Source organism: Eptatretus burgeri, chromosome 14 (assembly GCF_056783735.1).
Source record: "Eptatretus burgeri isolate ZD-2024b chromosome 14, Ebu_testis_v1, whole genome shotgun sequence".
NCBI classification, from domain to species: Eukaryota; Metazoa; Chordata; class Myxini; order Myxiniformes; family Myxinidae; genus Eptatretus; species Eptatretus burgeri.
The window spans coordinates 11,984,871-12,006,311 of NC_140974.1; the positions used below are offsets into that span (position 1 = coordinate 11,984,871).

General features: G+C 47.7%; 1 protein-coding gene across 3 annotated transcripts in view; it reads right to left on the reverse strand.

Annotated features, from left to right (window-relative positions):
- Positions 1-4,549: 4,549 nt before the first annotated feature.
- The window catches only part of LOC147012665 (brefeldin A-inhibited guanine nucleotide-exchange protein 1-like), a 97,216-nt gene continuing 80,324 nt past the window's right edge, over positions 4,550-21,441 (reverse strand). For all 3 annotated transcript variants that reach the window (XM_085853720.1, XM_085853721.1, XM_085853723.1), the window contains 4 exons: positions 19,086-19,251; positions 16,604-16,742; positions 6,836-6,953; positions 4,550-6,560 (listed from right to left, as the gene is read on the reverse strand). In XM_085853720.1, the coding sequence (XP_085709846.1) occupies positions 6,405-6,560; positions 6,836-6,953; positions 16,604-16,742; positions 19,086-19,251 (579 nt within the window). In that variant the 3' untranslated portion in view covers positions 4,550-6,404. The remainder of the gene's footprint in view (positions 6,561-6,835; positions 6,954-16,603; positions 16,743-19,085; positions 19,252-21,441) is intronic.

Genomic DNA, 21,441 nt, shown 5'->3' on the forward strand with positions numbered 1-21,441 from the left:
TGACCTTGAGCAAATGAGAGGGTGAATAGAACAGAGAGAGGGTGAGCAAGAGCAGCAGAGCAGGTTTTTAGGACACGTGGGCTGATGCCGTCTGGACTGGTTGCAGAATCTGGTGTTGAGGTTTAACAGCAAGCTCTCCACCTGGTCAGGAGAAAAGGGCACAGAATCCAGGAACAGTTGGGTGCGACTGAGTAAGGTGGGTACAGAAAGCGATGGGTTTGGGACACAAGATTTAGAAGCATACATGGAGTTTAGGCATTCAGCCCTTTCACGTGCGGTATCAGCAGTGTGGCTATTTGAGGTAAGGGAGGGATGGAGGGGGAACATACACGAGAAATGGAGTAAACTAGACACCACCAGGAATTTGGAGGAGGGAGAGAGGTTTGAGAGTTCAGACTTGAGATGAGAAAGATGTTGTTTTCTGGCTCTCCTGAGGGTAGACACACACTTGTTCCGAGCTTTGTGGAAGGAACTGAGATTATCCTCAGTTGGGTTTGCCTTCCATGAGGGGAAGGCAAGTTGTTTCAGGACAACTGCCTCACCACAAGCTTCAATGTATCATGGGCGGAAGGAAGGGTAGGACAACTAAAGATGAGGTGGGATAAATCTGTGCAAGTTTCTTTGAAAGAATTCTCATGATGAGTTGATGTCAAAGGAAGTAGAAATGGGAGACCAGTCGAGAAGTTTGATGGCTGCTTGAAGACCCTGCCAGTCAGCCTGAGTGAAGCGCCAGATTAGTCGGCGGTTAGGTGGTTCTCTAATAACAGTCAGAGAGATGTCTACTTTGACATGTATATGGTCAGATGAACTGAATGGAGCGGAGGAAGAACAGCAGATATTTTCTGGGAAATTGGTCAAAATCAAATCCAGAAGAGATTTGGTACTGTTGGTGGAGATTCGGGTCAGGAAGTTGACACATTGTGTCAGTCCCAATGAATCACAGAAATCCGTTGCTGACGTGACATGGCAGGTGAGAGAGGTACCCACACCCAGCCAATTGAAGTCACCACATATAAGGAAGAGAGAGTTGGGATGAGAGGATAGAAGTTGGTCCATGTTTTCCATGAGCAAGATGTAAATGGAGACACCACTGTTTGGTGGACAGTACAACACACATATAAACATGAGGTGGGAGAGGAGGGGAAGCTGTAGCTTGAGGTATTCCTCGGGGTGTGGAGGAGTGAGGGAAGTGCATGGAGAGTGAGGAATATAATTTTTGAGAAAGAGAGCAATTCCGCCGCAAGGACGAGGCTCAAGTCTGTCATGCCAGAGGAGGGAGTAACGAGGGAGAGAAACTAAGGAGTCAGAGACGTCTTGAAGGAGGAATGTTTCTGTTAAGCAGATTATGGCTGGTTTGTCATTGGCAATCTGTACGGAGAGATCAGTCAGGTTGAAGCAAAATCCCTGGATGGTTGAGGTCCACACTGTTAAGGAAGAGGGAGGGGAGGAGATTTTGGGTGCAGGGAGGGGATGGGGGAAGACGAGGGAAGGGAGAGGGAGGTAGGGAGGGTTGACAGTGTGGAGGAGCTGGGGGAGAAGGCCACAAGGCTATGTGGTGATGGGATGAAGCACAGTGGGGAGTAATATGAGACTGGGGGCAGAGGGAAGTAGTGAATCTTCCACCATCTCCTCTCCGGCCTCACCCCTCCATGCTCTATCTGTGATCTGTCCACCGGTGCTCAAGGTCCACCAGAAACCCCCCTTCTGGTGAAACTGCCAAAAACAAGAATCACTGCTCACCTTAACTGTTTCATTCCTATTTTTTCCCACCTCTGGAACAAACTCCCACACTCTTCAATCCCACTCTTCCCTCCAGGTCTTCAAAACAGCTGTTCACCACAATCTCTTCCCTTCCCCTATCCCAAACCACGATCTTTTCTACCCCCGTTAATCCACCCTAAACCCACCTCCTTCAAATTCCCTGCCTTCCTTCCTGAAAGTTCCTGTAATGTCCATCTTGTATACCCCGTGTTGCCCGCCCCATCCCTCTCCCTTCCACAGATCTCCTAATGTCTCTGTTCCCCAGTTTTGTGCTTCCCTCTCTCACCCCTCGTCTCCTGCTCCCTTTGTTATACGTTCTGTGCGTTTGCTCTTATACGAGCCTCGACAATGTGGACAAAAAAAGGTAGGAGATTGGAGGAATGAGTTGGAAGAGAGAGGACGGGGGGAGGAGGCAGCTTTGTGGATGTGAGGAGTGAGATTTGAGGGAGAATGGTGAGAGGGGAGAAGCTCGGAGAGGGAAGCGTGAAGTTTGCTTTGAAGAGGGAGGAGGCGGCCGATTTGAGAGGGAGGGGTGAGAGGGAAGTTTTGTGAGGTAGGGGAGATGATGAGAGCAGGCAGAGCGATGGGGGAGAAGGGCCATGGGAAGAATGGTGAGAGGGAAAAAGATGAGACTGGGTGGTGGTGTTGTGATGATGGAAGCGGGCAGGGGAACAAGATTTGAGGAGGTTGGAAGAGGGGGAGGTGTGATGAGAGGAAAGAGAGAACATGTTTGAGATATTGAGGAGTGTACTGAATGAGAGAGTGAGATATTTGTAAGGTTGGTACAGAGCTCACAGATTTTTAAACACCATACAGTTTGGGATACCAGAAGAGGAGCCATTAGTAAAGCAGAAGGCAGTCGAGAGATGTGAAGAGAGGAGGTAGGATGGGAAGAGTAAGGAGGGGGGTATAACGGGGGAGGAGTTCGATTTAAGGAGGTGGGATGAATTTGCACTGAAGTTGGAAAAAAAAAAAAGAGCGATTAATGGAAGACGATCATGCATTGCAAACTGGGATTTAAAAAATGTGGAGGTCAGTGATATGTTTGGACGGAGTTCAAATACGTTGGAGGAAGGACGGAGTTCAGAAGAGTTGAGAGAATGGAGAAAGGAAGCATTGTAACAGGTGGAAATTTTTAGACATGGGATGAAAACAAGCTCAAATGAGCCAAGATCCTCATCCTCTTAATGATGACGTCATAAAAACGAATATGACGTCATTGTGATGTATCAGGTTTGCGATAAATTATCTGTGCTAATGCCCGGCTTGATTCCCACAAACAAAATTCAAACAGCTTGCCTAGTTTCGGAGATAATGGTATAGGCGATTTCCATAAGCGGCGATATTATGACGTCAACTTTTTTCTAGGAAGAATTTCCAAAATCGGAGATGGTTACTGCCTGGGCGTGGGCTTTCTGTACATACATGGAAAGTTTCATGAAGATCCGATGAAAACTCTGGATTGTAAAACAAAAAATAGGAATGATGTCGTAAAAATTGATATGACATCATAGTGATGTATCATATGTGCGGTAATTCATCTCTGCTAATGCCCTGTTCGATTCCCAAAAACAGAATTCAAAAAGCTTGCCTAGTTTCGGAGATAATTTTTAAGGCGATTTCCATTTGCGGAGATATTTTGACGCCATAACTTTTTTTTCTTGGAGGAATTTTCAAAATCGGAGATGGTTACTGTCTGCGCAGGGTATTTTTAAATATATATATGCCAAGTTTCAGCAAGTTTCGGTGAAAACTGTAGGCTGTGAAACAAAAAAGTCCACAAGAAGAAGATGAAGAACAACGTGAGTAAGACTTCGAGATCCTCCACGAGGATCTAAAAAGGTCGAATCCATCTCAGGCTTTTGAAGAAAAAGGAGAAGCAGAAAGAGCGCTCAAGGTCCGCCAAAAACCCCCTTCTGGTGAAACTACCAAAATCTAGAATCACTGTTCACCTTCACTCTTTCATTCATCTTTTTCCCCCACCTCTGGAACAAACTCCCACACTTTTCAATCCCACTCTTCCCTCCAGCTCTTCAAAACAGCTGTTCACCACCATCTTTTACCTTCCCCTATCCCAAACCATGATCTTTTCTACCCCCGTTAATCCATCCCAAACCCACATCCTTCATATTCCCTACTGTCCTTCCTGAAAGTCCCTGTGGTGTCCATCTTGTTTACCCTGTGTACCCCTCTACATCCCGATCTGTTCCACAGATCTCCTCATGTCTGTTTCCTGTTTTTTGCTTCCCTCTCCCCCCCCCCCCCCCCCCCGTTATACGTTCTGTGCATTAGCTCTTGTACGAGCCTCGACAGTGTATACAAACAAACAAGAAAAATTGCTCGATTACAGTGTATGTAATAGATAGAAGGGACATTATACCCCAGTAATTCACTCCACTTGTTTAACCAACCTGCCACCTATGATTTTGCTTGGCCCTACATAATAAAGATACAAATCCGGGACGTCAAGAGCGTGGATCCTCATCTGGGTGGGACGAAGTAACTGGTAAGGTAGCACGAGCCTTGGAGTGAGGACCGTCAGAATTAGCCTTCTCAGACGGCGTCCGTTGTTGCTCAGCAACCCGTCGGGTCACGGAGTTATCTGTCGCTTGTAGAGTCAGGATCAGAACGAGTAGCAGATCCGATGAAACCCCTTGTGAACCCGGCGCTCACCCTGGAATTCATAACAATATACAGTATATGACCAGGAAGGGAATAAAGTCTTATGCGACCACACTAAAATTTCTCAATCTCACTAAATTAATGTAAAAACAAACAACACAAAACATTTTTAGCTTTGTACATAGAAAACTTTATTATACGACTTCCATATACATCATTCCATAGTACTTATGGGTAGGCAAATATTCTACACCCTTTTGTGAATAAGTCTTAGGTTTGAACTAAGAACAGCATTTTCATCATGCGTGCAAAAATCAACTCGTAATTTGTGAACACACTCACCTACAAAGGATAAATTGCATACATGTTGTTTATTTACTCCAAACGTACCACATTAGTTTTCCTAAAGATCAAGCCATTACTTAAACTGGACAACAAAAAAAAAATGTACACGGTCCTCTCCAAGACAGTTCGCCGACACATGGGGGTCGTGCAGCCATCAGTTGGTGAGGCAAAGGAATGGACACACATTGTGACTTCAGCGAAGAGCAACCGATCTCTTGTGGTTTAACAAAGAAACCAAAATAAGTTTCTGTATTCAAACAGCCATTGCACTCTCGATTTATTTTCCCCGAGCTATGGGCAAAACATGTGACCCACGATATGAGCAAACCTTTCCAGTGGATGAAGAGTTATGTTGATACAAATAAATGTTGAGAAAAGTACAGTTTTTGTCTCTGTTTCTGCTTTGCTTTGGAGAAAAGTCACAATCCTTCCCTTTTCCCACACCAACTGGCACTGCTACGGCCCAACCACTCTCCCCTCCCTAGTACACCCCCACCCCGCATTCGCATCACCTCAAACTAGTCTGCCTCACTCAAATCTTAGTACTCCCAACACAATTCAAAACTAGTGCGATGTTGGATGTAAATTTTTAACAAAATTTCAATGTACATCCATCCCACAGACATTTACAGCCCTGAAATTTTACATTAAATTACCGACAAAAAGAACAACCAAAAACAACATTTAAAAGTAATATAATCACAGCAACATACATTCTGCAAAAACATAGCTCCCCCTCCCCAAAAAACAACAAACAAAAAAAACAACCGACCACATTGCGAGCCCAAAGTTTCTACCAATACCCAAAATGTCGAAACAGAATAATTAAAAAATTTTTTTTTAAAAACCAAAACAAATGAAAATCCTGACCGGGGTTGGAGGGAAAAAAATAAAAAAAAATAAGGTAAATGAAAGCACCATTCAGCAACCTCCAGGAAAAACTTTGCCAGCCGAACAACCTTCCAGGAATTATTTCATCAGTTCAACCCAAAAATATTTTTTGTGGACAATTGGTAAGTCGGCAACACAATGGTTGTGTATCCAGTACATATTTGATAAAGGCTTCAAGCCAAAATCCCACATCAGTACCCCTTTCTCCATCTGCAACTTGCGATTGCCATGTCAAATTGCAGCAATGATCGCAATTGCTGGAAATTTTGCAAAAACACAAACAAACTGCTAAGTACAGGTCACGGGCGAATTGAGCGCCAAAGGATTTCGACACCAAACGTTCTACGACCCTACGTTTTCGCTGTTCGCGCTTGCACTGTCTGAGCATGTCCCTTCTTTTCAATGAAAACGGACCAACTACCACTGGAACGTTTCCAAAACAGAAATTACTTTTTATAAATAAAAAGAAAAACTGACAAATCCGAGTATCTTTGGTCAGATTTGAAGTCTCGTCCGAATAACAATGAAGGGTTGGGTTTAAAATGCTTCTTTGTCCCATGATATTATTGATGAAATACGATTGCAAAGTGAGATTTAAAAACAGAACTTTTTTTTTTCCAACAATTCCGCCCCCCCCCCCCCCCGTTTCAACGATCCGAGATTTTTAATGGCTCAAACAGCCGCCCCCTCCGAGTAAAGGAGGCCATCGGGTGCTGTGCTGAAGGTTCGCTGAGCCATGAACAGCTGGCCAAGGAGAAGTCAGTGAAGGGCAGGCTGTGCTCGAGCTACTTGAGGGAGGCAGCCTCAGTGGGGATGGAGATGTCAAAAACAGTACCGATGCGAAGGAAAAACTTGCGCAATACGGTGCGTAGCTCTGGAACCAGGTCGAACATCATTATCTCGCACAGCAAGGGGTAGTAACTCGACGCATGTGCCTTGAACTGAAAGAGTAACAGCATGTCGGGGAGAAATGAAGCAAGAGATACCCAGGGAAGCAAGGGTGAGTGTCGGTTTATTATGTAATGGACATGGAAAAGACAAAGTGGTCCTAAACACCTTCATGTGAATGCAAACATGTACAAGCACCTGGCTTGGTCTGTCAAAGATGATGATGATAGACAAGAACTCAGAGAAAATCCTTTGTTATCACCATAGAAGGTGAAAAAACACGAGGCCACAGATCTATTATCAAAGCAGAAAGAGTGTGGATACTCACCCTGTCATCACTGATGCGCAGTATCTTCGTGAGGAAGAGCAGAAGTAGATTTGTCCAAGCTTCCCGATGACTCTCGGATGTCAGTGACAGGAAGTAGGTAAAAGCTTCACTGCACACGCTGAGGAGGAGGAAGAAAAATAAGAGTGGAGGTGGAAGAGGAAGAGAAGGGGGTGGAAGAGGAAGAGAAGGGGGTGGCAGGGGAAGGTTTTTATTTTATTTTATTTTTTTAAATAAAATACGAGATATTAATCAATGATTGGTTAAAATGATTTCACAGTGTCACGTTATCCTTAATTAATGGTTTATCAATTGTCACCGCACTTGTCTTTTCACCTACATCAAATCGAGAAGTAACACACTGTAAATAACTTGATTATTTATTTGATTATACTATTTTAGTGGATTATGTTTTATGTGTTTCAATAAGAATGGGCCAAAATCAAAAACTGATTTGACTGTTTCTAAGGATAGGTGAGAAACACAAGGCCTTTGAGAGCACCATTTGTATTTTTTTTTTTAGAGCTGCGTTAAAATCACCGTACAACTCAACAGCCGAGGTTTAGGCAAGTTTCTGGACAAACAAATCCATTCACGTCCCATGTACGTACTTCGACAACCAGATCAAAACCATTGTTGCTCATGTTAATAGGATCTCCCAGCATGTATGTCCCAATGACAGCGACTCTTCACGAATATATATTGTTGTGGTTGACGAAATTCGCAAACCACCATTCAGGTCCCATAGGTGAGATATCTCTGTAAGTATATGTGCAGTTAGCCCAAACCCGTTGTTTAGAGGGAATAAATGTCATTCATTCGGGCTGCGACCCTTTTAGATAGCCGTTTTTCTTTTACTATCTTTATTTTGGACCAACCGCCATTACTACCACCACAACCACCACCAACCGCATCTCGACAACCACAGCCACCTTCTCCAGAACCGCCTTCACAACATCCACCTTCTCCACAACCGCTTTCACACACCAACCACCAACCGCAACGCCGCTTCACAACAACAACAACAACAACAACGCCAACAGCCACGACCTTTACCGTCACATCTCGCCCTCGCAACCATCGCATTACCGCCATTCCCGCGCGCTTGTGGGCACCGATACTGGACTCGTACAGGGCGCGCACCAGCAGCGGGTGCAAAAACACCAGCCTTTCCGAGAAATCGGATCAAGAATGATTCACGCCCACTTCTGTTCCGTCCTATCAGCGAGCGTGGGGCGATTTGGCCCCGCCTCCAGGCGCGTCGGAGTATTATCGCTATATGCAGATTCGCGGATCAAGAATGATTCACGCCCACTTTTCCTCCGTCCAATGGGGGAGCGTGGCTCCGCCCCCGAGCCGTTCCTGATCCAAAAATCTGCATATGATTTCTCCTGTCGGACTATAAAGCGCCGAGCGCAGGGCGAATTTGGAAGAGTTGAGAAGAGGGAAGAGTTGGAGAGTTGTGGCGGCGGCGAAATCAGTTGAGAGAGTGTCTGTCGGGGTCCGGAGAGTCTGGAGAAGCCAAGGAGCTTTGTGGAGGTCTGCGCTCGTGTCAGAGTCGGGGAGCTGCGGAGAGGGGAGGCCGGGAACGCGGTCGAGGTCGCAGTGGCGTCGCTCGTCGCGGGACCCAAGCCAGCCAGATATCCTCTTTCCCCCGAGCATCAACAACCCCCCCGTTTCCCCCCGCGCTGAGATAGTGTGAGAAGGGGGCCCCGTTCCCACCCCATTCCAGGCAGTGCCAGCGAGGCCCGCGGAGTCGGGGCGCCGCCGCCATTTTGCGGCTCATCACCAGACGGGTAGGCTCGACGCGGTCTCGGCCCCAGGCCCGTCTGCCCCCTTGTATTTGAGGGTGGCCCCTTTTTCTTTTGCTTTGGAGTATATGTGTTGTCGGCGCCGTCTGTGAAGTAAAACTGTGTAAGTGTTGCCGTGTGCTCGCGTAGTCGGTAGTAGATCTGCATTGTGTCTCTTTTGTTGCATTTGCTTTTTGTGCAGAATTGTCGTGTTACTTTTACATTTGCTTTTGGTGCATAATTGTATATGTGTGCTTTCTGTTTGCCGCGGAATAAATGTGCTTTATGTTGAACTGTTTTTCCCGTTTCGTTTCGTCTTTTCTCTGGTTGAATCTCCATCTTACTTCACGTAAAGGGTTGGTAGGGGCTAAATATGCCTGATAATTAATCGGAACCGTCGAGGTTGACGATAACACCGCTCGGTTATCCCGATAGTACGCAACGGGTCGCTTAAAGTGGCCCGTGTCCGAAGTCGACCTGCGGCGAGGTGCGATCGCCCGGTCTACCCTCCGTGTGGGTACTTAGGTAGGTCGAATTTGGCGAACAACCCTATCCCACGCGGGGGGCCGATTGGCACGATCGTGGTGAGGCCGAAAGGCCCACCCGTGACTAGTTCCCGGCGTTAGTCCGAGAGGGTCACGACGGGATTGTCCGTCCGGTGGGCGACGTGCCGCGATTCGAGTTACGTGGCCGCTCGCACGCCGGCGGATGCGAATCCGCAACACTGGTGTCAGGAGTGGGATACAAACCCATCCCCCTCCTCACGGCACTGGTGTCGGAGAGCGGGAAAACGGGCTCTCCTGTCTCCAGCTAAATTCACGGGAATCGGTCCAGGGGTGAGAGGAGCGACCCCCGATTCCCTCCAAATTACGAGCGATTTAAATTAACCCTTTACGAGAGATAAGATGGCGTCTCAAGGCGAGCGGGAGCCGGGGGTATTAGAAATGGATTTAGAATGTGTAGAATCCATGGTCCAGGATGAAAACCCCATGCAGGAAATGTTGGTTGTGCAGGAACATGAACTCCCCCAACTGAACCCAGAGTTCGAAATGGGCGCAGTGACTGGGGTGGCGGACAAACGGCCCCCACGTGCGAATTGGCCCACGGATCGGACGATGGAAATGTTTGAGGCATTGATGAGGAAAATGGATGCGAATACACAACAAATGAAAAACGAAATAAAAGGCATGAACGAAAAGGTGGATACAAACACAAACGAAATAAAAGGCATGAACAAGCAAATGAACGGAATGAAAACTAATATGGAAACAAATGCGCAAGGAATGAAGGAAGAAATGAAAGAACTGCGTGGTGAGATGCAGAAAATAGGCCGAAGCCTGCAGGCGGGCATGAAGGCGACGACAGTGGAGCTCAAAATGGCGACGCCACGTGTGGGAGCGAACGAGCTGGGAGGGAGTGCAACGGCTGTCAGGCCCGCGGTGGAGGCGGGTAAGGAGAAAATAATTCGGGGGACGTGTTGGGCGAGAAGCGTGACGGTGACCGAGAGGGAAAAACTAACGAGGGAGACAAGAGACGAGGTGAAAGGAATTGCGAGAGAGAGAAAAGAACAATTAAGACGGAAAGCAAGGATGAGGTACGCGGAGATCGTGAAAGAGCAAGGAGTGAAAAACAGGGAAGGACGGGAGCGACTTAAGGAGAAAGCAAGGTTGACCTACATAAAGATAAGGGAAAGGCGCCAGAAAGAAGCAGAGACCAATAGACACGAGGAGACGACAGAAAGAATAAAATGTATAGAGACACGGGAGATAGAGGGTGAATTGGACAAGGTTAGTGACGCACACACACACACAGAGGTAGTGGAGGACCATGAGGGGGAGCTGGCGGACTGGGTGGAGGCCCAGTGCGAGCAGCTGGATGGCCTCTTCCAGGAACGAGGGGAGGGAGTATGCCCCCTTGAGGCGAGTCACGACCAGGTGGGTTCGGTCGTGCTTTGCGAGGTTGAGGGGACGGGTGCTGTGGACAGGTGCACGCTGAGCTTGGGGGGTATAGAGGCCCCGGAGACCCTTGTGGGGACACGAATCCCCAGTGTGGTTGGCCCGGTGTGTGTGGTGTCGAGGTGTGTGTTCACGATTGTGGCTAAATGCGTGCTGCAACGCACGCATAGCGCGGGTGCAAGGGCGTGTGTGAGAGCGACCGGGTGGGTGACAAAGACCCCGTGTGCGGAAGCGACCCCGTGTGTGAGTGGTGTGGTGGTAAGTGTGCAGAAGATCGTGCTTCCCAGCACGCCGTGTGTGGATGAGGCACCGCGAGCGAGTGCCCCCGCGTGTGTGAGTAGTATGGTTTGTGTGAGGGAAATGGCACGAGTGAGTGAAAGGCCGCGAGTGAGTGGAGCCACGTGTGCAAGGGTAATGGCATGCGTGAGTGAGCGGCCGAGTGTGAGAGAGACAGCGTGTGCAAGGTCGCTGTGTGTGAGGGAGATGTCGGTGGGCATGTGTGAACATGCAGCCGCGTCTCCCGGGGCGAATGTAATGGAGTGGAGTGTGAGCGTCGTAACACGCAGGTGTGCGTGGGTGGAATGGAGACTACGACGGCGACATGTGAGGGACAAAAGCCAGGTAGCGGCTGTAGCTGTTTCGGGGACCGTGCCGGGTTCGCCCAGCAGCGCGCGCGAGGTCCGTGCCGTGCAACGCACGAGGCCCCCACGTGCTCGTTTGCGGGAGTGAAGCCCGGTCCGGAAAAGAGCGCGGTGAATGTTGCCGATCCCGCGACGGACAAAGTTTAGGCAGGATAACGGATTTGGACCGGACGGGTTCTCCACGCGATCGTGTGTGTTAAGCTCCAACGGGAAAAGCACATGTGTTCGCGTGGGGAACCCCTCGAGACGTGGGGCTTGTGTTTTTTTATGCGCACGGTGACGTCATGGCTGCACGTGGGGTTGGAATCCGGCAGGAGGGGTATCCCTGCCGGATGGTACCGTCCAAGGAGGGACGAGGTACACATGCAGCAGCATGACGTCACGGGCAGGTGCAAAGTGCGCGAGCTGTGAGTTACCGCGCTGGTGCTGCGCAATTAGAAAAAAAAAAAAAAAACAGCAAGCCTCACTTTCGGGTGAACAGGATTCCCGGACAAGGGGTGGAAGACCCCCTTACCAGGGCACAGGATGGAAACTAGTTAGGGGGAAGGGTTAGCTTAGTTAGACCGGCTCCATGGGGCAGGGGTAAGTCCTCATGGGGCCCGTGGAATGGATTAGTTAGAGGGATTGTAGCCAGATGTAGGTTGGGTAAATAATTTTTGGGAGATTTGGAGACAGTGACAGCCTTTGGATGTGTAGAGTTGACGTAGTTTAGCTACGTAGTGTTAAATGGAACGTGCTGTAGTTTAAGGGACGACGTGGGAGCACGAGTTAGTTAGGGGAAGTAGTTAGAAGGATGGCAGAGTTCAGCGGTGTGTGTGTTGAAGAGTTGGTGAGTTGTGTGGAGACATGTTGAGTGAGTGAGGCCAGCGGGTCTGTGTGAGTGGAGCGAATGGGGAATGCATGGTGCGATGAGTGATTGGGGGGAGGAGTGACTCCCGCCCAAGGGACCCCGGGGTCAGTGTAGAGTGAGTTAGGGGGTTAGTGAAATTGAAAAATGGAGGTCGTTTTGCTGTTGGTGGGAGTGTAGGATCGAAACCCGTTTGAAGGGGTGCAGGAGCCCTGTTGACGGGCTGGGAGCGTGGCTGCGAAAGGTGAGTATCGCTGAGTGGGTACCCCGGGCACCAGGCTAGTCGGCCGTAGTAGGCCAAGGGCCCATGGGGGGCCGGGATAGCATAGTGGGCACGGGTGCGCCCGCTTGGTGCGGGGGCCCGGGGCGCCGTTAGCCGCGTGGGCAGTGTTGTGGGCACGGGTGACCCTCGGAAAGGGGCCTGGGAAGCCAGCCTGCCACGTGTGCGTTTCAGGGGAGGTGACATGGGGGGCACTCCCCGGTGTTTAGGGAGCTGGTAGGCTCGGAGGCAGTGTAGTGCCCGGGGGTGCCATAGCTGGAGATTCGGCAGAGGGTCGTGCCTGCCAAAGGGAGCCACGCGTCCCAGCCATGAGACCGTGTGAGGGCACGGAGAGAAAATTGGGGGGCGAGGCCCGAAATTGTGAGGACACCAACACAGGCGACGGGAATCTGGGTTGTTAGAACCAATAGTTTAAGCGAGAGGCGCTTGTTAGGAAGCCCCGGGGTAGTTTAACAGGTTAATGGTTAGGGTAGATTAGGAAGTGTACCCCTCCGCACCATCCATCCCTTCGCTCTCGTTGTGGGCCGCTGGACCCACCTTGTGTTAAGATCGCTGAACTCTGGGGAGGCCATTCTGAGGCTTGGATTGGGCCTCGACACAGGACGCTAGCTCTCCCTTATTCCCCTCCGGGAAGGGAACGTAGGGGTTGGGAGTAGGCTAGGTGACAGGATATGTTAGCCGAACAAGGACAGTACAGGGGGTTAGGGGACGATTTATAGTGGGGAAGTAAAAAAAAAAAAAAAAAGTTGGGGCTAAATTGGGGTTTGACAAATTAAGGGAGTGGGTATAGACAGTGACAGGCAAAGGCGATAGGTTGGGAGGGAGACCGTAGAGTAGGTCCGAGCCCGCCTTCCGAGTGGCCAGCACCACCTCACTCCCTCCACCAACCTCCACTGAACGGCGAAGGCTGGCCAGCTTCATCGGCAGCTGTTGTTTCGCTGCAAGGCCTGTGCCGGCTGGATCGGCTGCAGCTGCTGTGCTGCAAGGCCTGTACCGGCCGGATCGTCTGCAGCTGTTTTCTGCAAGGCCTGTGCCGTCCAGTTCATCTGCCGGCTGTGTTTGCCTGCAGCGGCCTTGTTCTGCAGGCTGTGTTGGCCTGATCACCTTTGCCATGCCATGCCCACTGCCCCTGTTAACCAGCCCCGTTCAATTTTTGCTTTGCCCACCCCCTGTTCATTGCCATGTGCGCCAGGATCAGAAAGCAACAGTTTGCAAGCTGCGAGAACTGCCCTGTTGGCAGCTACAACATGGGCCTGCAGTGGCGGCCTGTGCACCGTGTTTGCGTCCATCCATTCATCCATCCATTCGTTGTGTTCATTGCGTGTGCCACTTGAGCTGGCACGGAGACTGCGTTTGTGCAGCCCATGCACCGTTGTGGTTCACTGGGTTCATTTTCAAAAGGGGAGGCCTAGGACTGCATGTGAGCAGCCGGCCACGTTCCCTGTCACCTGCATTGTTTGAGCCAGAGACTGCATGCGAGCAGCCTGGCTCCCTGCTAACTGCTTTCTTTTTGCAGAGTCCATTGATCCTGGGCCATGGTTTAGTGTAAAATTTGTAAGTCAAGGTTAAGATGTACTGTACATATGAGTGCGCCCCCGGCATGTCTGTCTTAGCGCCGGCAATTTTATTTAAGTCGTCCGTGTGAGTGGGTTTGTTTAGGTAGTTACTCAGCCCTCAGGTTATTTATTTTGGGGACACGAATACCATGAATGTCGCACTCAGGGATCCGTAGGTAAAATGTACTAGGGGAGAACGACACATGATGGCACACGAAAATTTGACGATTCGGGACGAGTCTGTAAAAAGAGGAGGGGGTAGTGTTGTGGTTGACGAAATTCGCAAACCACCATTCAGGTCCCGTAGGTGAGATATCTCTGTAAGTATATGTGCAGTTAGGCCCAAACCCGTTGTTAAGAGGGAATAAATGTCATTCATTCGGGCTGCGACCCTTTTAGATAGCCGTTTTTCTTTTACTATCTTTATTTTGGACCAACCGCCATTACTACCACCACAACCACCACCAACCGCATCTCGACAACCACAGCCACCTTCTCCAGAACCGCCTTCACAACATCCACCTTCTCCACAACCGCTTTCACACACCAACCACCAACCGCAACGCCGCTTCACAACAACAACAACAACGCCAACAGCCACGACCTTTACCGTCACATCTCGCCCTCGCAACCATCGCATCACCGCCATTCCCGCGCCGCTTGTGGGCACCGATACTGGACTCGTACAGGGCGCGCACCGAGCAGCGGGTGCAAAAACACCAGCCTTTCCGAGAAATCGGATCAAGAATGATTCACGCCCACTTCTGTTCCGTCCTATCAGCGAGCACGGGGCGATTTGGCCCCGCCTCCATGCGCGTCGGAGTATAATCGCTATATGCAGATTCGCGGATCAAGAATGATTCACGCCCACTTTTCCTCCGTCCAATGGGGGAGCGTGGCTCCGCCCCCGAGCCATTTCTGATCCAAAAATCTGCATATGATTTCTCCTGTCGGACTATAAAGCGCCGAGCGCGGGGCGAATTTGGAAGAGTTGAGAAGAGGGAAGAGTTGGAGAGTTGTGGCGGCGGCGAAATCAGTCGAGAGAGTGTCTGTCGGGGTCCGGAGAGTCTGGAGAAGCCAAGGAGCTTTGTGGAGGTCTGCGCTCGTGTCAGAGTCGGGGAGCTGCGGAGAGGGGAGGCCGGGAACGCGGTCGAGGTCGCAGTGGCGTTGCTCGTCGCGGGACCCAAGCCAGCCAGATATCCTCTTTCCCCCGAGCATCAACAACCCCCCCCCATTTCCCCCCGCGCTGAGATAGTGTGAGAAGGGGGCCCCGTTCCCACCCCATTCCAGGCAGTGCCAGCGAGGCCCGCGGAGTCGGGGCGCCGCCGCCATTTTGCGGCTCATCACCAGACGGGTAGGCTCGACGCGGTCTCGGCCCCAGGCCCGTCTGCCCCCTTGTATTTGAGGGTGGCCCCTTTTTCTTTTGCTTTGGAGTATATGTGTTGTCGGCACCGTCTGTGAAGTAAAACTGTGTAAGTGTTGCCGTGTGCTCGCGTAGTCGGTAGTAGATCTGCATTGTGTCTCTTTTGTTGCATTTGCTTTTTGTGCAGAATTGTCGTGTTACTTTTACATTTGCTTTTGGTGCATAATTGTATATGTGTGCTTTCCGTTTGCCGCGGAATAAATGTGCTTTATGTTGAACTGTTTTTCCCGTTTCGCTTCGTCTTTTCTCTGGTTGAATCTCCATCTTACTTCACGTAAAGGGTTGGTAGGGGCTAAATATGCCTGATAATTAATCGGAACCGTCGAGGTTGACGATAACACCGCTCGGTTATCCCGATAGTACGGAACGGGTCGCTTAAAGTGGCCCGTGTCCGAAGCCGACCTGCGGCGAGGTGCGATCGCCCGGTCTACCCTCCGTGTGGGTACTTAGGGAAGTCGAATTTGGCGAACAACCCTATCCCACGCGGGGGGCCGATTGGCACGATCGTGGTGAGGCCGAAAGGCCCACCCGTGACTAGTTCCCGGCGTTGGTCCGAGAGTGTCACGACGGGATTGTCCGTCCGGTGGGCGACGTGCCGCGATTCGAGTTACGTGGCCGCTCGCACGCCGGCGGGCGCGAATCCGCAACAATATATATTTTAATGTCTTTAAAAGGCAAAAGGAAATGATTGCAGGGAAAGAAACTCCAATTAAAAAAAAAGAATTATCAAATCTTATCATGATCAAACTTTCACTTCAAACTGTATATTAAAAAATATAAAAAATAATAACTAATCCATTGTGAAGCAAAGTGAGTGCAATTTCAGCAAATTCCCTGAGGATTTAGGTGCAGGTAGCCAAGTCTTGCTATCATAAGTCACCAATTGGCTGTGAAGTGTCACGTTCTTCCACAGTCGTCCATTGACGCACAAAATGCAGGACGAACATGCGATCAAAATTCACAAAGTCACATTCAATGCGACACAATGCATTTTCCTTCCCACACGACGACGAACGTGAACAATTCAACAACGACCGGAACTTGTTGCACTCAATTTTGCAAATCTGGGTTTTGTTTCCCTTTAAGAGGAAAGACAATCAACATACCCCAATGAGAACATTTCACAAAGCATTTAAAACAATTCAGCATGTCATAAATGAAAGAATGGATAGAGAATAAAAATTAAAAATCCAAGGTTTTTTTATTTTTTATTTTTCAAAGAAACTTTAACCGAGATCACACACGAGATGGACATTTTGTCCGAGCCCTGCAGTTCTACCTGATTAGTCTTTCTTGGACCTCATCCCAGGCATCACAGCGCTTTTCGTCTGTATACATACGGAAGAGGATACGCAGTGAGCAAGCCAAGCTGCTCGTCTCCTGCTTCAGCAGGTTTGGCTTCGACTTTCCTTTGAAACCTGCAATGCAAGGACATGGTGACCTCCATTAAAATTCATTTTTCGAAGCAATGGCCAAACACCAAACTTTAAATGCCCATCATGAGGATAAGGGAGATTTCAACTCGCATGACCTGAGGTCGGGAAGCAAGGATAAGGTCAACTGGTCAAGAATTACACATTTCAAAAGAACCCCAAAAAGGGCTGATCATAAAAAGGGGAAAAACATAAAATGGAAGCAAAAATTAAATAATTTTGATCCTTTTCCCCCAAATCCTCCCCTTCTGTTCTCTCAACTCCTTGGGGTGTTTGCTACGCTTTGTCAATCCGTATTTTCAAATCCACACGCAGGTTCATAAAATGACCTTTTGCAAAATTTTACACCTGACAACCAGCTCTCAGGTAATATGGCACATCGGTCACCATTGGTGAAAGATACCATCTCTTGCCAGTTGTATGGTACATGACGAGATTAAGTTATTGGCTCCACGTATGTGATGTAAATCACAACACATTACCTGGAAACAAACAAATTTTGTACACTCTTCAAATTTATCTTCAGGGAAATTAAATTTTGGCATAGCCTTCCCCATGCCAAAACAAAGGCATATAACACATTACTCAATTTCCAATAGTCCACAATGCTCAGCATCATTTAAAAAAACATAAAGGCAAAAATATAACAGGATACCACAAGACAGCCTTTAAAGGACAAAAAAGTGTTTTTAAATGATATTCATTTAGATTGGCTTTCTGTTATTCACAGCTCTGTTGCTGGGCAGGGTGTACGATCGAAATATGTTTAAAAATAAAGTAATCATGCGTTCTAATAACAATCAACACCTTTAAAACTCGAGAGTTCATGGAACACCTTACCCCACACAGTCTTGAGAAAAAGGACAAGGGAAAAGTCTTTCAAGTCTTGCTTTGCGTTTCAGAGCACGATCAATACTCGCTTTGTTCGTGAACTTTGAATCCCAGGTGCAGTGACACAACCGTACGAAGCCGATGGGTCAAACCGAACTGTCCAGAGCTGAACCTTCTGCCAACTCTTATCGGAGAAATTGACGATTTTGGAACAATCTTTGAGAAAAAGATGTTCTAAACAAACAGATCTTTTGGACGGCGTTAGCTCTGTCATCCCATCGCAAGGTGCCGCAATTTTGTCTGAATGTTGCTGTTACTCCGCCCTTAGAGCACGTGGAATATTTGATTGCGTAAAAAATTTGCCCAAGTACTGTCAAATAGGGTTTTTGGAAGTACAAACGAGGTGATGTGTGTTGCATGGTGTTCAAATATATAATTCAATTGAAATAAAAGAAAAGTTCGAAAGGCTGTACAAAAACAAACAAACATTGAATTGGAAATTTGCCGCCACTGATGCACCACCTATTACACCACCCTATTTAAAATGTACATTAATTCTTCGTGTCTGTTTGTGTCCTTTATGACGTCCCTAAAAACAGGTTTCCTGTTTGGAATGATCTTCAATTTTGTTTGACTGCCATGCTGACAGACCGACTGAAGCAATTGCTGGGCCGTGAAGTACGCATGCACGTTCAGAACGAGACTCCATACAATTTGTCAAATTCAGAGCCAAAATACTGCAAAACTGCAGGTTCATGTTCCAATTCATATTCTGGTGTTCAAAACAGAAAATTCAGTTGAAACCAAGTAGTTCCTCAATCATAGACTGACGTCTGTCAGATGGATTGACAGACTGAACCAATTGCTTAACCCCGCTCTCCACGACGTGCGCAGGGTAATCAAGATGAAATGTTTGTAAACCATCAGGACAGCCAACTCAATGGCCTGTCAGTGTTGTAGTGATGACTCCCTTCCAACTTACCAGCAAAACATCAGCACACATACTCGTGATATTTCAACTTTTGACGGAAATCATAGAGCCAAATGGGTCATTTTTGATAAAGTAGTCTTGCATTTATCAACGAGGGGAGGGTGGATAAGGGGGTGGGGTTCAAAGCTCTAACAATGCATGCAATAAAATGTAAAGATTTAACCAGCCTCAGTGGCATAATTGTTGGAGTATCTGCCTCTGAGTCTGGGAGGTCAGTGGTTCAGACCCTGGGCACACCAAAGATTGTTTCCTTATTCGATGCTTAGCATTAAAAAAAAAAAAAAAACAGCATAGAGCACGGACAAACCACCATCGATTGGCAACCATTACACAGGCTTTGATAGACCTAATGGCCTCCTCCTGCGTTGAAGTTCCTTGAAAAGGAACTCATATTTATAAATGAAAAAAAAAACCAAAACGGTTGTGATGAATGTTGTCAGATGGGTATAGATTAAGACATGAGACATTAACGCCAGTTCAGATGGTTGAGACAGTGGTGCACCCACCTGCCCTCCACAGCATAGTTCGCTGTTCATTGTTCGAGTTGAATGCTTTGGCAAAACGGTGAGACTCCTGCAAGCAGTCGAGCAGTTTGAAGAGCTGCGGGGATGTCAGGTGCTCATACATGCCTCGTCTCTCGGTGTCAATGTGAACATCAATGTCAGAATCTCTCTGCACCAATAGGGTAGATCGGTGATGGAGGGAAGAGAGAAAATTCAGAGTTTAACATAAGACATAGGTGAGAGGAGGTAAGCATGTACGCACATTATCTCAAAAGTTCTGTCCCTCAACCCATGCGAATAGTAGCTCCATCACCCCCACTGACAAACCATTCACGTCACATTCCTCTTCTTATAGTGTTCGACCAACTTCTTTATTCGCAGCATAGATGCCTTCCAACTGAAGTGTCCTCAACACCGGTGGACGTGTCTGTGTGAACCTCTTCAGTAGGTACAAGACATCTTCCCCCAAGCTAGGTGGATACTCTTTGGACTAAAATGAATTGGTGGGTTTTATGTGCATCCACCTCTTACATCACCATGCATTTAACAAGGACAATGAACAGCCACATCCTTGGTACGATATGCCATTACTATGATTAATTCCCCAAGCAAAACAAATTGTGATAAACTTATTTACCAGACATATCAGTAAATAAAAAGACAAAATCTTAATATAATGGAGCAAACATATATGGTTATGTATGTATATTTGTGACCAAAACGTCTTCTTCAAATTATCTCCAACAACTTCCACCATGTTGTGCGTGTGTGCGTATATATATATATATATATATATATATATATATATATATATATATATATATATATATATATATATATATATATATATATATATATATATATATATATATATATATACATACACACACACACACACACATATACAGGGGTTTCCTTATTTCTTGGAGTAGGAGGCTACCATTAAAAAGTAGCAGGTTACCATCACCGCAAGCAAAGAGAGCGCAGCTGTATGGCTGGGGTCCAGAGCCCACTTAGGGCCCTGGAAGCTGGAAGATCCTAGATGGCTGGAGATGCATTCTCGCATGATTTCTGATATGAAATAGTTGTCATATTATCATGCTGTTGGGGTGGAAAACTCCACAAAAACAAGTGGTTCGGCCTGTACTGGATGTAGTTGCAGTAACATAATGACTGACTGACTGGTTGACTGAAATTCAGCTCTACTGTATAGTTCGTTCAAGCAGCTTTTAAACAGGGTTCATTCATTTAAGGCCATGGTTTAGGGCACACCAAGGTGTCTGGAAGATGGAGTATCTGAGCACTTTTAAAGAGTCATTTTAGCAACATTTGGGCCATACCTTAGTTCTTATAGGGAGATGACACTGCACATGGTGGAGTACAGTGAGCAATCTGAAGTAAGTGTGACATAATAATAGTGTAGATGAACTATCATTCATTAAGGAAACCATATTCCATTTCTCAGATGTCAAAACAGGGGGATGTAGAGATTTCGTGGTGACAAAAATTTTTTTAAAAATCGAAAAATTGCCTCTGAAATAAGTAGGCGGCGACCTTTGACATTTTTTCTCTGAGTAGACGGCTGCGGGTCACCGGTAACCGGCTTCTAAGGAAACGCCTGCATATATACACACGAGGTCTGTCTAAAAAGTCATGGGACTGAGCCTGCTGTGTGCTCCACTTACACAACTTGAATGAACAGGTTGCGTCACAGTTTTTCGCAACATTCCAGCAATATATATATATATATATATATATATATATATATATATATATATATATATATATATATATATATATATATATATATATGATTGGTGATGGTTGACTGTGCTCATTGTGATTTTTTACAGGTTGTGCTTTACACGTTGTCTAGTCTGAGTCGTCGTGCTCCGAGTCGTGAGCAGAGAGCCAATCTGAAGTGCATTACGGCAGACAACATCGAGCGTGTGAAGCAGATGGTGCGTGCAGATCGTCGACTCACAGTGCGGATGATTGCTGAGGAACTTTCCATCAACAAGGACACTGTCTGGAGCATTATCGCTGAAAATTTCGAAATGCGCAAGGTGTGTGCAAAGATGGTTCCCAAGCTGTTGCCCGAGGACCAGAAACAGCAAAGAGTCACTGTCTGTCAAGACATTATGGAGCACCTTGAGGACGATCCAGACCTGCTCGGGAGAGTCATTACTGGCGATGAATCGTGGATATTCGAATACGATCCCGAGACCAAACGGCAGAGTCGTCAGTGGAAAAGTCCGGCATCACCAAGACCAAAGAAAGCAAGGATGTCGAAGTCGAAGGTCAAGGTGATGCTCATCGCGTTTTTCGACATCAAGGGCATCGTCCACTTCGAGCTTCT